At 40.7% G+C, this 17,924-nt stretch overlaps 1 protein-coding gene across 2 annotated transcripts in view; it reads right to left on the bottom strand.

The window, feature by feature from the left end:
• Positions 1 to 7,672: 7,672 nt before the first annotated feature.
• Positions 7,673 to 17,924, bottom strand: part of TDP1 (tyrosyl-DNA phosphodiesterase 1) — an 84,267-nt gene continuing 74,015 nt past the window's right edge. For both annotated transcript variants that reach the window (XM_012453101.2, XM_012453102.2), the window contains exons 15-16: positions 17,031 to 17,139; positions 7,673 to 7,947 (exon numbers count right to left, since the gene is read on the bottom strand). In XM_012453101.2, the coding sequence (XP_012308524.2) occupies positions 7,874 to 7,947; positions 17,031 to 17,139 (183 nt within the window). In that variant the 3' untranslated portion in view covers positions 7,673 to 7,873. The remainder of the gene's footprint in view (positions 7,948 to 17,030; positions 17,140 to 17,924) is intronic.

The raw sequence follows: 17,924 nt of genomic DNA, 5'->3' as shown, positions 1-17,924 counted from the left end.
AAAAATGTTAAAAGCAGCTAGAGAGAAAGGTTGGGTTACCCACAAAGGGAAGCCCATCAGACTCAAGTTGGATCTCTCTGCAGAAACTCTACAAGCCAGAAGACAGTGGGGGCCAATATTTAACATTCTTAAAGAATTTTTAACCCGAATTTCATATCCAGCCAGACTAAGCTTCATAAGCGAAGGAGAAATAAAATCCTTTATAGACAAGCAAATGCTGAGAGATTTTGTTACCACCAGGCCTGCCTTACAAGAGCTTCTGAAGGAAGCACTAAATGTGGAAAGGAAAAACCGGTACCAGCCACTGCAAAAACATACCAAATTGTAAAGACCATGGATACTATGAAGAAACTGCATCAACTAGTGCACAAAATAACCAGCTAGCATCATAATGACAGGATCAAATTCACACATAAAAATATTAACCTTAAATGTAAATAGGCTAAATGCCCCAATTAAAAGACAGAGACTGGCAAATGGGATTAAGAGTCAAGACCCATCAGTGTGCTGCATTCAGGAGACCCATCTCACGTGTAAAGACAAACACAGGCTCAAAATAAAGGGAAGGAGGAATATTTACCAAGCAAATAGAAAAAAAAAAAAAAAAAAAAAAAAGCAGGGGTTGCAATCCTAGTCTCTGATAAAACAGACTTTAAACCAACAAAGATCAAAAAAGACAAAGAAGAGCATTACATAATAATAAAGGGATCAATGCAATAAGAGCAACTATCCTAAATATATATGCACCCAATACAGGAGCACCCAGATTCATGAAGGAAGTTCTCAGAGACCTACAAAGAGACTTAGACTCCCACACAGTAATAGTGGGAAATTTTAACACCCCACTGTCAATATTAGACAGATCGATGAGACAGAAAATTAACAAGGATATCTAGGACTTGAACTCAGCTGTGGACCAAGTAGACCTAATAGACATCAACAGAACTCTCTACCCCAAATCAACAGAATATACATTCTTTTCAGCACCATATCACACTTATTCTAAAATTGACCACATAATTGGAAGTAAAACTCTCCTCAGCAAATGCAAAAGAATGGAAATAACAAACAGTCTCTCAGACCACAGTGCAATTAAATTAAAACTCAGGATTAAGAAACTCACTCAAAACTGCACACCTATGTGGAAACTGAACAACCTGCTCCTGAATGACTACTGGGTAAATAACAAAATTAAGGCAGAAATAAATAAGTTCTTTGAAACCAATGAGAACAAAGACACAATGTGCCAGAATTTCTGGGACACAGCTAAACCAGTGTTTAGAGGGAAATTTATAGCACTAAATGCCCATGGGAAAAAGCAGAAAAAATCTAAAATCGACACCCTAACATCACAATTAAAAGAACTAGGGAAGTCAAGAGCAAACAAATTTAAAAGCTAGCAGAAGACAAGAAATAACTATGATTGAAGCAGAACTGAAGGAGACAAAGACGAAAAACCCTTAAAAAAACAATGAATCCAGGAGCTGTTTTTTTGAAAATGATAGACTGCTAGCCAGACTACTAAACAAGAAAAGAGAGAAGAATCAAATAGATAAAATAAAAAATGACAAAGGAGAGATCACCACTGATCCCACAGAAATACAAACTACCATTAGAGAATACTATAAACACCTCCATGCAAGTAAACTAGAAAGTCTAGAAGAAATTATTGGTCTATTCAGGGATTTGACTTCTTCCTGTTTAGCCTTGGGAGGGTGTATGTGTCTAGGAATGTATCCATTTCTTCTAGGGTTAAGGTCTCTTTCATTGTACAAATCTAATTAACCTGGGTTCTTGTAACTATAAAAGAAACCTAATGTATTATTTCATAAGAATATTGATAAAATATTGAGTAGCAAACATTTGAGGCTTGTAAATTTTAGTAATGTCAATTATATGATGAAAGCAAAATCAGCATTCAGTTGTCATGTTAATTTCTAAAGAACCTATGAGCCAACAGCCATCTAGGGCATACAGAGTGGCCTCATTTATGTCCTCAGGTCTAGAAAGGGATAGCATTGGCTTAGCTAGGACAGACTTAGCACCTCAGATAGGGCACAGATCTTGTTCATTAACCAGCTGTGTAACCCTGAACTGTATTTTTCCCTCTATATCATAAAATGAAGACAGCATCACCTGCCCCATGGTATGAAGATGTATATATAATTACCTATCATCAAAAATTACGATTTGAGTTACCCATAATAAATGCTCCATGGATATAATTTCCCCTTTGCCTTTCCCTTCTAAGCTTCTCTTTATTCGTGTGCATTGAAAAAGGAGACAGGTCCAGATGCCTTCCAGTTCTTAATAAACGCAATGGACACCAGGTCTGGTGGCTTATGCCTGTAATCTCAGCTACTAGGGAGGCTGAGGCAGGAGGACTGCTTAAGGCTATAGTGAGTTATGATTGTGCCACAGCACTCCATCCTGGGTGACAGAGCAAGACTCCCATCTCTCAAAAATAAATGCAAGGGGCTCTTTGAAAATCTTGCTACAAAGGGAACAGGAGACACTGAAACATGCGCCTTAGATACATGAACCATAAAGTAGGTCAGACTGTAGAGCTTCTTACAGGCCTACTGTGAATAACATATAATTTATACGCATCAATTGAATTCTGCTTTAAAAGACTTGATTGGAACTCTTGTGAAATATGGGACAGGAGTTGCACCAAGACTTGCATGCTTTGCCCTGTGCCTGCACGCCACCCGCCACTTGCTACTGTGGTCTGCTTCTTGCCCCCTCCATTTCCAGTATCTCCCATGCTGCCTTCTCTTCTGACATGGGACTCATTGTGCTTTAGGCCTAGTGAGTCAACAAAAATGGTAGGTTTCAGAAAATTTAACAGATCATACTTAACAGTGCAAAGTGTTCAGCCCTCGATGCTCTTACCTGAAAGGAACCCACTCCACTTCCAGGTCTGGCTTTAGTAATTTAGTGGCTCAGTCCTGCATACTGATGTGACATTTAGTGGCTGACTACGTGCTGCTAGTTGGTTCTGTCACATCAACCATGATTTGCTATTAGAGTGGATGAAACTGTGCCCAATCTCGTATTTATAGTTACATATCACGTATGCCAAGTGTATTAGTCCATTTGCATACTGCTATGAAGAAACACCCAAGACTGGGTAATTTACAAAGAAAAAGAGTTCCACGTGGCTGGTGAGGCCTCACAATCATGGTGGATGGCGAAGAAGCAAAAACATGCTTTACATGGCGGCAGGCAAGAGAGAATGTGCAGAGGAATTGCCCTTATATAAAACCATTAGTTGTCTTGAGACTTACTATTATGAGAACAGCATGGGAAAAACCCACCCCCATGATTCAATTACCTTCCATCAGGTCCCTCCTATGACATGTAGGGATCATGAGAGCTACAATTCAAAATTAGACTTGGGTGGGGACACAGCCAAACCATATCTCAAAGCCTGCTTCTCGGCTGGACCTTGGGAACATCTATTGCCTGGATCCTCACAGCAGTACAGCATGACTCTGGAGCTAATATGCCTGGCTTCAAATTCCAGCTCTGCCACTTTTCAAAAATAACTGTGATTTCTCTATCTGTAAGTGGGGATCATCACAGTACGTCTTGGATAGGGTCATGAAAATTAAATAAACAGAAAACACATAGAAGATTTCCTGGCACAAAGCACTCAGTGCTTGCTGGCCAATGTTAATGCTCAAGGACCAGGCTCAGAGTTGATCACCAGCCTCCAGGTGGGCCTTGGTCATGTCACAGCTGACATTTGCAGGAGCATATAGCCACAGACAACCTTTGATCTTTCATTTTTTGGATGTGTGAATCCTATTATATAAGCAGTGGTCACCTAAGATATAACTTACTAGTTGATAGAAACGTAAGAAATTGTACACTTTATGGTATTCTTTTGTCCTGGATTTGCTTGGAATAGGTGGGCTATTAAACTTGGAAAAATTGTCAATTATTTTATAAGATGATCTGACCTAAGCATAATATGGAGTTAGTACCATATTCACACTGGAAGTCATGTAATACTGTATTAGTAATTTCTATTAGGGATAACTATGTAACTTCGACTAAAGAATCCAGGAAAATGAAGCTTGACTTGTGTAGTGTGGTGCAGGAAGGTGTGCAGTTTTGAGGCAGCAGAGTCTTGATTCCACTGCTTACCGTGGACCTTAAGTTATTTAATTCCCTTGAACCTCAATTTCCTCATCTGTAAAATAGGTCTAGTAAGGCCAGGTGTGGTGGCTCATGCTTGTAATTCCAGCACTTTGGGAGGCCAAGGCAGGTGGATGGCTTGAGCTCAGAAGTTCAGGCCTGCCTGGCCAACACAGCGAAAGCCTGCCTCTACTAAAAATACAAAAATTAGCCAGGCATGGTGACAGGCACCTGTAGTCCCAGCTACTTGGGAGAATCACTTCAATTTGAGGGTGGAGGTTGCAGTGAGCCAAGATTGTGCCATTACACTCCAGCCCGGGCAACAGAGCAGGATTCCATCTAAAAAAAAAAATAGGGCTAATAATGGTACATTCTTCAGGAAGTTGATATGAGGATTAAGTGTAAAGCATTTAGGCACAGGCACTGAAACATAGGAAGAACTCAGGAAACGTTAGCTGTTACTGTCAGGTGGAAAAATGCGGCCTCCCAAATTAGGGGCATGTAGCTTCATGCCAGCAGAGGAGAGGTGAGGGTTTCTTCAGTTAGGGAGAAGTAACTGTTAAACCCCAGTGGGAGAATGATGAAAGCACAGTTTTCTCAAAAACATTAGCAGGCATGTTTTGGTCAGTCCCATTTTAAAAAAAAGGATCAATGGGTAGAGCAGCTTCCCATGCGTTCTTGATTATTCTTGGGGAGTTACTTTACTTCCCATGTGTGCTATCAGCTGTGCCAGAAAGCACAGGGTAGTGACCCTACCCACACTGGCCTGGCTCAGCCCTGCCCTTCCCTAAGTCCCTCACCTTGGCAAGGGGCACAGCACTCCTGTCAGGGGTTGGGCCTGGACACCTGCTGAGTACAAACTCCTTGACCACGGGCTTCCCCTAAAGTGACTTCAATGTTCTTTATCCAGCCCATTCTGCAGAACTTCTGTCTACATTTCCAGGTGGGCCCCCTGCCCTTCTCCAGGGCCTAGAGAAATACTCCTCCAAGTGTGAGTACTACTGCCTGACTTGGAGTACTTACTACACCTCTAGGCCTGGGGGAGCCCATCTGGAAATGGAGACTCAGCATGGCTGGCTGGTGCTGAGTTCAGAAGTCAAAGCAAGCATTCAGAGACTTTCATCGCAATTTGACAGTGCTGAAACAATCCAAGCACCTGACTTTGTATTCTAAAAATGTATCTGTCCACAATAGATTGTGGGGGAAAAAAGCAGTCCATCTCCTTAGACACAGCCTACCACACTATGCTGGAGCTCTGGCCCTATAGTCCAGCAGTTAACAGAAGAGGTTTTGGATGCTGTCTGATCTGAGTTCAGGTACTGCTGAAGAGCACTTTCTAGAAGCATGACCTTGGACAAGCATTTTACCTTTTGAGTTTCTTTCTGGAAAATACATACAATCCTAATGACCTACCTGTAACAGTGACAGCAGCAAGCACTTGTACTATTCTCATTCTGTGCAAGTGTGGCTTAACACTTTAAATGTAGTAAGTCACCAGACACATCAGCCCTCGGCAAAGGGTAATATTACCACCACCTTCGTTTTATAGTTGGGGGACCATGGCACAGAGAAGTTACATAACCTCGTCTAGGCTGCACAGACAGTAAGTGGCAGAGCTGAGATTCAAACCCTGGCCACCTGACTCTAGCTCTGAGCTCTGACCCACTTTGCTAATCCGCCTCCTTGTGCTGTTACGTGGATCAGATAAGCAATGTACCCATGTGACCCCACATAGCCATCGTCTAGCTGTCAATCTGTTACCATCATCTTGATTGGCTGGGTCTTGCTCCAGAGCAGGCCAACTGACTGCAGCTTTATGAGGATGCCCTGCTGACCGTGAGGCTTGCCTGGCACTACCCGGAAGCCTATGCTGCCCCTGCCCCAACTTGAGTGGGACCAGTGCATGGTGAGAATCACACATTCTTTGCCATAGTCCTTTGGACACTCGGATTAAACTGCTAGGCCAGCCCACTATGATGTCAGCTTCCATTACCAGCCCCTGGGCTCTCCCTGTTTCCTTTCTTGGCTGTTGGGCTCATCTGATGTCAGGTTTGAATGTTTTCGTACATCAAGGGTAGAGTCAGAAAAGGCTGAAGCCTTAGTTTTCTTAACTGCAAAATAAATTGGTTTAATTAATTCTGCACCTTTTCAAGCTTATTTTAAAAAAGCAGAACACATACAAATACACTCAAAACCCCAGAAGATATCCTTTACAGAATCCCAATATGTAAAATAGATGAAGCAGAGCTTATCTGCTACAAGGTGGGAGGCCCTGCAGCCCTGTCTCCCTGCCTCCTCCTTTATCGCCACACCCCCACCACAGCCTACAAGGTTTCTAAGGTACTTTTGGAAAATCCTAGGCCTCTGAGGAACAGTTTGAAAGACGACTTTAGAAAATCTTTCAAGACTAACATTTAACTGTATCCTAAGTTATAAGATAAAGAGGTTGATGACAAACTGGAAATCAGCCTCATGCAGAAGAAAACAAAGAGTCTAAAGCACCCTCGGGAGAACGCAATGCACACAAAACACAAAGACACTCATAGCTCAGAGCCCAGCTAGCTGTGTGACCCTGGGGACATCCTTAACCTTCTAGGCCTTACTTTCCTCACTTGTGAATTTAAGGCACCACATTAAGTCACCTTTTAGGATTTTCCCCAAAATCTTTGTGTGCTTTTATATAATTCCATGAGCTGTTTTCTCTGGAAATTTCTGGGGATAGAAGAGATACTCATTTACCCTAGGCAGGCGTTTGGGTCCTGTGGGACCTGTCTGTAAGCAATGAGGCAGGCAGCAGGGTGCCCAGGAGGGAGGAAAAGCCTTGTAAAGCTGAGGCTGAAAGCTATGAAAACCTGCCGTGAGGACAGTCAATACAATTCTTAGCTGCAGGGGGCTGAAACAGCACATTGGCCTCAGAGACAGATCAGTCCAGCAACTCCATGAGACATACTCAGAAAGCTGAGAGAGGGCACAGGTGAAAAGGAAACAATCGTGTTCTTCCTGGGAAAAGTTCTGGTGGAATGACGGGTGCTTTTCTGGACGGAAGGTGGAAGCAGAAAGTCAATCTTCAATTCCCGACAGCCAACAGCACCAAGAGATTCTATGACACTGTGAGGATAATTTTATATCTATACAGGTTGAATATCCCTAATCTGAAAATCTGAAATGCTCCAAGATCCAAAACTTTTTGAGTGCTGACATGATGTCCCAAGTGAAAACTTCCATACCTGACCTCAAGGCTGTCAAAACTTTGTTTCATGCATAAAATTACTTAAAATATCATATAAAATCACCTTTAGGTTACTGTATATAAGGTGTATATGAAACATAAATGAATTTTGTGTTTGGACTTGGGTCCCATCCCCAAGACATCTCATTATGCATATGCAAATATTCCAAAATTCAAAAAAATCCAAAATGAAACACTTCTGGTCCCAAGCATTTCAGAGAGGGGATACTGAATCAGTATACATTTTTAACATTGAGAAGTTCACTAGTTTCCTTTCCAAAACGTATAAAAAATGAATTAAGAAAATAACTTTATTTTGGAGAGAATGTTAATGTCCATTAAAAGCATAACCAATAGCCATTCATAAGAGTGACCTTTGCAAAGATTTTATAGGGGTGCAAATAATACTTTAAGGGAAGTGAACATCCAGTACAAATAAGAGATTCCATGTTTGGGGCTCAATGTCTTACACTTAAATTTCACAGTGCCTCAGGATTCTCAGGAGGGCACCCACATGTTCCCATGTGTATCCGGTGCTTTGACATAAGGAATGTTCCATATCCATGGCCGATCTGGGGGAAAAACACAGTATATAATATTTATTTGAATAGGATCATAGAAAAGGCACTCACCTGATGGTATAAAAGCACTTATGTGCTTGACTCTAAACTGTGGTAGAATAGTTTCTGAACCAAGCTCAGACGATTCTCCCTCTTCAGACAACAGCTTTTGGCAAAGGTTCCTATTAGAACACCAAGGTGAATGAATATGGGGAATGATATGGTTTGGCTGTGTTCCCACCCGAATCTCATCTTGAACTGCAGCTCTCATAATTCCCACTTGTCATGGGAGAGACTTGGTGGGAGGTAACTGAATCATGGGGGTGGAGCTTTCTTACGCGGTTCTCATGATAGTGAGTAAGTCTCACAAGATCTGATTGCTTTATGAAGGGGAATTCCCCTACACAAGCTCTCTCTTGCCTGCTGCCATGTAAGATGTGTCTTGCTTCCCTTTCACCTTCCATTATGATTGTGAGGTCTCCCCTGCCATGTGGAACTGTGAGTCAATTAAACCTCTTTCTTTTGTAAGTTACCCAGTCTCAGGTATGTCTTTATTAGCAGCATGAGGACAGACTAATACAGAGAGGCAGGCAGAGATGCAGGGGCGAACCTAGTGCTGCCACTTAATAGCTGTGTCAGACTGGCAAGTCACTTTAACCAGAACCCCAGGTTCCTTTTCTGTACCTATGTTGTGGAGCTGTCACGAGGATTAAGTGAGAAAAATCCACATAGCATGCAAGATATTGTATCTAGCAGATAGAAAAGGCCTAACAAAGGGCAGCAATTCCTTTCTTCTTTTAGGAAGCTGAAGAAAGCAACAGTAATAGTTGGTACAGCCACGGGTGCTGCTCTCAGCTGGTGACATGTAACCAAGAGGCCCAGAGTCACAGCCATGAAATGTTTCTGTTCTATTGTTAAGGGTTAATAATTGATGAAACATGAAGATCTCTGTATAAATAACTGTAGACCAATGCTGAAGAAAACAACATGCCTGGGTATAGTACAATGGAAAGAATACTGAGGACCATGTCAAATCCCACCTCTGTCCCTCTTAGTACCCTAGGGAAGGCATGTGGGTTATGGCATCAAGTTCCTCCTCTATGAAATGGGAATTACGTTAGCAACTGCCAGGGATTGCTGTGAAGCACAAATGAGAGAACATCTGTGAAAGCTCCTGTTGTAGGTGCTCAATAAATGTGAACTTTTCTTCATTTATGTTTCAGAAATTGAAAACATTTCAACAAATCACTTTCACTACACATTGCCACTGCTAGAGTCAAACTATTTCAAAAGAACTATAATATGGTTACTCATCACTCCTTGAAATCAGCATTACTACTCACTGGCTGAGAGGAAAACCTGGTTTAAGCAATCCTCCTAAATTGTCCCATGGCAGAACAACTTGCCTTGTAATAATTCATGCATGTATTCAAAACATTTGTTACATGCTGGCTAGATGCCAGAGATTTGCTAGGTGCTATGAATAGAGAGGAGAGTAAGCCAGGCATGAAACCTCACAGGGCTTCTAGTCCAGTGGGGCAGACAGACAAACAGGCATGCCACGGAGGTGGAGTTCTGACCTTTTTCATTTCTGTACCACAGTCCCCTAACCTGGCTGACATGAGAAATACTGGGCAGCCTGTTACAGTATATTTTCCAAGGACACCTGCACAGAGATCTTGTTTCAGTAGGTCTGGTTGTGGCCTGGCAACATGCATTTTTATCAAATTCTACAGATGATCGTGATGCAGTCAGAGTTAGGGATTCAAGGCTAAGGCATATGGGAAGCTGCCTTTTTTCTGGACTATAGTGGAAGAATTTAAAAGAAGGGAGGGTCATGACCAGATGTGCATGGTAGCACTGTAGAGGATGGCTTCCAGTGGGAGGAGACCAGAACTGGGAAGATGAACAAGTAAGCAAGGCTGGGTGAAAAAGGAGGTCTACATTAAGACCATGGCTGGAAGGATGAAAACGACAGCCTATGGGGTTTTGATCTCTTTATGTACTGAGTCTCTGTCCCATCCCTCCCTGTGGTCATACCGTGTGCCTCTTCTGCCTCTCTGTTAACTCTAGAACTTAGACCTCCACAGGGAGGTAGTACGGTGTAACAGAAAAGGGGATATGGGCACTGGAGCCAGAGTGGGGCCCTAACCAACTTACTCTGAGTGTCCTAGATTCCTTATCTGGAAATTGGGGGTTGTACTACCATACTTGCATCATGGGGTTGTGAGGATACAGTGAATTAATTCATGTCAAGTGCTCATATCAGTTCCTGGTACATAAAAGTACTTAATGAATGCTAGCTGCTACTGCAATTGCTCACCTCCCTCAACTCAGAGGATAAGGACTGTCACCCTATGTACTACGTAGGTCTTAAATAATTTTTTTTTGAATAATCAGATAAATCCAAGTAAAGTACAAAATCCTGTTTAGCCAGGTAATAAGGTCTTTTCTCCAACCCCCTAAGAAATGGCCATGGGTTAAGGACTTATGACTGTGCTCTCACCCCGAGGCCCAAATACCCACACATACATCTTTCACTGTCATCTCTATGTGAAACTTGATGTATGACCTCCAGATGCCACTATTTGTCACCTGAACAGTCACTTTTAATTCTTATACCAGGAATAAGCAAAGTGGGGTGTGGGGGCGGGGTGGAATGCCAAAGAGATGAACCAATTATCCTAAAAGTTCCAACGCCATTTTACATTAGCCTACTCTGAAATCAAGGAATGTACAAGACATGCCAGCTAGAAATGCCAAAGAAAGCTCTGAAGTGTTTTGCACTGATTTACCAAGTTAGCAGAAATGCAATTATTTGTAATTGCAGTATTAGTGTTATCTAAAAACCCATTAACACCTTTCTCTGTGAACTTCACATATTAATCTGTGACTATATAGAGCAGAAAACAACCATCTAACTGGTGTGAGGATGAATTCAACTTGCTGAAAATTCAGTACTTATTTATTTCAAAAGAATCAGTTTTAATTCTGATTTAAGCTTCCTGATTACAAAGTAATTTTAAAAGCTGAACTCATAGTTTACTTTCAGCCTTCTGTTTGTGCTATGAAACAAAAATAAATTTTATTAAAGGAGATGGCTAAAATCATTCTAAAAATGTTTTTGGCTACTTCATCTTAAAAAAAGCTTAATTTCTGAAGCTCTTTCAAAAACAGGTCCTTAAAAATAAAACATACCAACAGTTTTGCTTTTTGTTTTTAGACAGAATCTTGCTCTGTCAACCACACGGAAGTGCAGTGGCACGATCTCAGCTCACTGCAACCTCCACCTACCGGGTTCAAGTGATTCTCCTGTCTCAGCCTCCCAAGTAGTTGGGATTATAGGCATATCCCACCACACCCAGCTAATTTTTTTATTTTTAGTAGAGACAGGGTTTCACCATGTTGGTCAAGCTGGTCTTGAATTCCTGACCTCAAGTGATCTGCCCACCTCTGCTTCCCAAAGTGCTGGGATTACAGGTGTGAGCCACCACACCCAGCCATACCAACAACTTACAGCAATATACCTTTTGTGCATTTTATTTGGAAAGGATAATCCAATCAACTTTGTTTCCTTTAGACAAATACTTTATGATTTTGGACTCTAGCAATTATTATAAAAGGTTTAGACTGATGTTTATTCTGCTACTATCTGAATGCAGGGAGCTATTTAAAATTAATAAGACAGAAGGAGAATGGTTAGACCATTTAGGAACCAATGGTTTTAAAACCTTTTGGAGGATTATGTATATTATGTATGTGTTAAATCTACATTATGCATACCTTATGTGCCAACCAGCTTTTAAGGACCTCTTCTATTAAACAACTACATTTGCAGCTTATTAGTTTAGTTTCAGCCACTTAAATTTTTTTTTAAAAACGGAAATATATTATACTTGTCAATGATTATGTACAACCTAGGAGACACCAACTTAACCAATCAATCAGAGTTAACATCAGATAGATCAATAGGATGTGCCTCCTGATATGATGCACCAGGAAGAACACATTACTTCTTTCGTATTCTTGGTAAAAGTGCATAACTGGGTCTAATTATAAAGAAACAGTGAGTGGAAAACCCAAAGTAGAATGCTCCTCACAGTTTATAAAGTAATTGGTCCGTGCTATGCAATGTGTCAATGTCATGAAACAAAATACTGTGGAACTGTTCCAAATTAATGGAGACGAAAGAGACATGACAACTCAATTCATGAACTTTCTCTTTTGCTACAAAGAACATTATTGAGGAAACTGATGAAATTTGAATACAGTTTTGAATCAATGTTAACTGCTTATATTGATCAGTGTATGTAGTTATGTAAGAGAATGCCTGTCTTTTTAGAAAATATACAATGAAGTATTTAGGGATAAAAGGACATCACATTTGCTACTTTCTCTCAAACAGATCAGAAAAGTTAATATGAGAGAGGATGTAAATGTGATAAAATATTGACATTTGGGGAACTTGGGTAAAGAATATATGTGAATTCTTTGTATTCTTCTTGTAACTTTTCTATAAATTTGGAATTATGTCAAAAATTTAAAAGGAAAAAAATACTATATAAGTACTCCACGTGTATTTTTTAAAAATAAAAAAAAAAAGAAACAACCTTAATAGACTATAACTAACACCTCTGAAGCTTTTCATGTTCAATTACTTCTTAAGGGATTCATATGATTTATTAAATCCAAGTAAGATAGTCTTTACTTCACCCTTAGCTCATCCTTTCTCACCCTTTACTCTCTCAATAGCATATAAGATAACAAAGTGAATATAAGCTAAGAAGGGAGTGCAAAGCAGATGCCCTTGGAACGAAGGTTAAGATGACACACTGATCTATTTCACGTCTTCTTCAAAATTAGGGTCACACAGCAAGTGGAACATGTGGAAATAATCTGTTAGATTTATTAACAGAAAGGTGATTTTGCTTTATAAAAGCCTTCTTTGGGCCAGGTATGGTGGCTCACACCTGTAATCTCAACACTCTGGGAGGCCGAGGCAGGAGGACTACTTGAGCTCAGGAGTTCAAGACCAGCCTGGGCAACACAGTGAGACCCCCATCTCTACAAAGCATTTTAAATAAAATTAGCTGGGCATGATGGCACGCACTCGGGAGGCTGAGGTAGGAGTATCACTTGAGCCCAGGAGTTTGAGGCTGCAGTAAGCTGAGACCATGCCACTGCACTCCAGCCTAAGTGACAGAGCAAGCCCTATCTTTAAAAAAAAAAAAAAAGAAAAGAAAAAAAAAGGCCTCTTTAAAAATTACTGCTATTAGTAAAATGGGTTTGGTTAAGTATGATTTTTCAGGAGAAGAGAAACATGTCTGATGAGAGTAAGGATTTGTGCCTGTCTTGTTTGCCAACATATTCCAAGTACCTAGATGGTGTCTGCACACAGTGGGCTCTCAATATAGATCTGTGGAGAGAATGAATAAACAGCAACTACTACACAAAGCAAGGTATACTGGTAGCTGTCTTGGCTTTTGCTTTACTTTGATCATTTTCTTGGTTTCAAGATATCTGGCAGCCTCTTGCATTGAGCTTTACTTCATTCATAGCAGTATATTCCTTTGCTAAGCTTTTTGTACAGTCTTCTGACTTTAAAAAAACACCAAACAAGATCTCAGAGGTGTTACAATGGCTTGAAAATCACATCTCTGAAAACGAAGTGCTTTTCAAATGCTCTTAACCACTGACTTTTCTCAATCTTGGTAAATGTCTTTCTATAGTCCATGTGGCTCCCCAGGAATGCTGGTTACATATGAACTGGTGATACTGAATTACCAGCATTACCCTACATGCAACTGAGGCAGTGTAGAGGACAAAACAGTACCAATATAAAAGAAAATCCTCCAGTCTCTTGTATGTATCTTTATTTATTATTTATTTATTTATTTTTTGAGATGGAGTCTCGCTCTGTTGCCCAGGCTAGAGTACAGTGGCGCAATCTCGGCTCACTGCAACCTCCGCCTCCTGGGTTCAAGCGATTCTCCTGCCTCAGCCTCCCGAGTAGCTGGGACTACAAACATGCGCCACCATGCCCAGCTAATTTTTGTATTTTTAGTAGAGATAACGTTTCACCATGTTGGCCAGGCTGGCCTTGAACTCCTGACTTCAAGTGATCTGCCTACCTTGGTCTCCCAAAGTGCTGGGATTATAGATGTGAGCCACCGCGCCCAGTTGTATCTTTTCTTAAAAAATTTATTATTATTATGTTAGCTTAAGCATACCCTGAGATAAGTATCTTTCAAAAGAAATGCTGAAGGAAAAAAAATCAATTTAAACATTGGAAAGCATTTTGCTTGCCGGCCAAATGAAAGATTTATCATTCTACCATCTAAGATACTATACCTGCTTATAAACTTCTAAGTTCTTGGAAGTGCTTACTTTACTGGAAGGAAAGGGACCTTGAGACATTTTTAAGAGTCTTCTAGAGCTTCCATTTTTGCTTTTTTAGTCCTTTGAAGATTAGGACTAAAGAAATAAAGAGGGTGGAATCCAGCCAGGGTACACGGGTGGGAGTGGGAAGTGCAGGCCCAAGGCCAGACCCCAGCAGATACAGCCTAATCACAGTCAGTCCCCACTTCTTACGGGGAGGAGAACTTGGGTTTTTTGTTTTTTTTTTTTTAAAAAAAGGAAGAAAAGGAATCTGAAGAACAGAGAAAAGACAAAAGTATAACACAGAGCCAAAAGAGGGAAGAAGAGATAGACAGGTTTAGGGACAGACTTGCACAAGCTTTAGATTTTTAAAAATCATGAGCTCACCAAGGAAAGGGGGAGGGAATTCACACTAATTCAACATCTATTACTGCCAGGCACTGAAGTATGCATTTTAACAACAACAATTATGATAAAAGCAGCTAATGTTTATTGATTGCTAACTTTGAGATAAGTAATTTGTAGATAATCCCAGTTAATCTTTTCAAAAACCCTATAAAATAGGTACTTACTCCTGGTTCCTCACTGTGTAGACAGAGACACTAAAACCTGGAGAAAGTAACTAAATGCTCAAGTCTATTTAGTAAGTTGTGGAGTTGGCACATAAACATGGCCTGATTTTAAGCAGGGTTTTCCTGCCTTTTTTTTTTTTGGTGGCCAGTAAGGTGCTGACAGATTCCTTTAAATTCTGATAAAAATCTATATAACCTTGCCACCAAAAACGAAATATACATGCATATGCAACAAATTTAGAGGACTCAACAGAGAGGCATAAAGGACTTTCATGCTTTAGAAACCAGAAAAAGAATGCCTCCTGAAACTTAGTATGAAACTATTGATTAGAGAAATACAAAGTCATCAGCAAGAGGTAGGTTGGCACACTGGACAGCATGAGATAGGATTAACTTTGTTAGATGTGGCAGCACATCTAAGAAATGGGCCCATCTGACGAAGGAAGCTTGGTTCACTATGAAAGCTGAGAAGGGTTAGTGGGTGGGGAAGTTGTTAGTCCGGTGAAACATTGTTGAGGGAACAGAGGAACCTACTGGGCAAGGCTGAGTTTGGTAAGAGATTTTGGGGTTTCAATGAGTGATGTCATTAAAATCTGCCAATTAAAAAAAAAAGTATTTTCTCTGTTCAGATTTAACACTGGCTCAGAAACCTGCAGATTATGATTTGGCTACTCATGTAGGTCTCTCCCTTCCAGTGGAGAATATACTGATTGATGATAAAATTTGCCATTTAAATTAAGTGTGTCTTGATTATATACCTCATCCTGTGTGAGTTTGCTAAGTGTGGACCCACCTTAAAAGACAGATATTCTCAGGGCTGATAAAAGCAGCAGAGTAGCCTGTGAGGCTGGGATACACATAGGCTGGACACAGGGTACACTGATGCCAGCCAGCCTTCCTCTGAGGACATCTGAACCTTCTGCAGCTATTCCTATTGCATTTCTACTGTGAAAGATACTTGGTCACTGCTCTTAAGACTCAATACATGCAGTTTTCAAAGTGTGGCTAGGGACCTCCTATTTGAGGGTTTGTGAGTGTGGTGGTTGGGAAAGTCTGAAGTCAACATTATTTTCATTGTACTATTAAGCCATCATTTGTTGTTTTCACTTTCGTTTTTACACAGGTATATAGAGGTGATGTGATATGATATCACAACAGCATGAATGAGCGCACAGCGATGAGAACTGAGGTGTTGTAACCTTTTAAGATGCACATAAAGAGGCTTGCAAAAACATAAAATACCACTTACCTTGCTCTTTTCTTCTTTTTGGAAATTGTCATAGAACTTTTTTTTCTCTCAGAGTTGGGGTCTCAGGTCTGTCACTCAGGCTGGAGTACAGGGGCTTGATCATAGCTCACTGCAACCTCAAACTCCTGGGCTTAAGCGATTTTTCTGCCTCAGCCATCCAAGTAGCTGGGACTACAGGCATGATCCACCACACCCAGCTATTTAAAACAATTTATTTTTACATACTGGGTCTCGCTATGTTGTGCAAGGTGGTCTTGAACTCCTGGCCTCAAGCAATATTCCCACCTCGGCCTCCCAAGGTGCTGAGATTACAGGTATGGGCCACTGTGCCTGGCATAAATGTAAGTTACAACAGGTTTATTACTGTTACATTTCTTGGTTTTAATTTCTAAGGTTTTTTGACCTTTACGATGGTGTGAAAGTGGTATGTATTCAGTAGAAACAGTACTTTAGTAGAGTCTTCAATAAATTCCATGAGATAATCAACAACTTGTTATAAAACAGTCTTTGTATTAGATTATTTTGCCCAAGTGTAGACTAATTTAAGTGGTCTGAGCACATTTAAGGTAGGCTAGGCTAAGCTATGATGTTCAGTAGGTTTGGTGCATTAAATGCATTTTAGACTTATGATATTTTCAATGTATGAGGGGTTTATCAGCATGTAGCCCCACTGTAAGTCAGGAAGGATCTGTATAGTAATTATAGGAGTGCAAAGGGATTCTAAGACCAACCAGTGGTTACGTGGCCCCAGACAGGATGGCAAAGGGCACTCTTCAAACCTGAGCTTCCAGAGGGTTCCATGAACCAGGATCCCACCGAGACCAGAGGCTTCTCCTGGGCTCTGTTTGTTTTTCTTATGCATATCCACCCATGGTTTTCCTTCATCTGTGTCTCACCTTTACTTCCATACAGTTCTGGAGGTAAATCATATGGCACAGGAAAGGTGGTCATTGGCTCCTGGCTGCCAGCAAAGAACTTCTGTTTCACTTTGAAACTGTCTAGACCCTGCAGATACACAGAGGAAATCTATGATTGCACCCATTTTCTTGGTTTAAAAAATAACCACCCAGGAGACCCCAAGAAACAATCATATCTTTATGGTACCCAAATAAAATTAAAATTATTTCAGAGCTATTTTCAATCTTTACAGGCAAATCTATTTACAACCCTCCCCCTCAGATTATTTTCTTTTCTAAACATAAGAGCTTTCATTTTCAGGAATTAAGTTACAGCAAAGTTTGCAAAAGTTTAACAAAGGATACAAAGAAACAAGAGAGACAATTTTGGCTATGATAGCCCATTTCAACCAAACATTATGTACAGTTTGCAGGGAGTTTGTAGAACTCACTGTATAAAAATACCTCAAAATACTTCCAACATTGCTATAGTAACAGGCTGCCTGGAGTAAGAAGAAATAAAAGCTGCTTTCATGTATAATGAAAGTGTTCCAATACGTGACAGAAGTATAAAAATGAAAATTCTTTAAGACCTATCAAAATGGAAGGTTTATTCCAAGAACTCTAGAATAGGGTATTAATTTTAGATCTTAATCAGGGGGGAAGTGGAGGTTCTATATCTAGGCTGATGTTCACACTGCCACTTCCTTCCAACACAGGGCCTGCCGCAGTGCAGGTGCTGACCACATGACCAATGTGCCCTCTCACGCTTTCATATATTGACCATCTCCTGCCCCTTCCTGATCCTGGCATTCTGCTTGTCCGTTTGTCTCTCATTCCTTCTGTCCACCCATCCACACATATATCCACTCTTCAAATCCTCAATATGCACAT

Source organism: Aotus nancymaae, unplaced genomic scaffold, assembly GCF_030222135.1.
Source record: "Aotus nancymaae isolate 86718 unplaced genomic scaffold, 86718_ANA_hifiasm-v0.15.2.pri h1tg000011l, whole genome shotgun sequence".
Classification (NCBI taxonomy): Eukaryota; Metazoa; Chordata; class Mammalia; order Primates; family Aotidae; genus Aotus; species Aotus nancymaae.
This window is presented reverse-complemented; position numbering and strand designations above follow the sequence as displayed.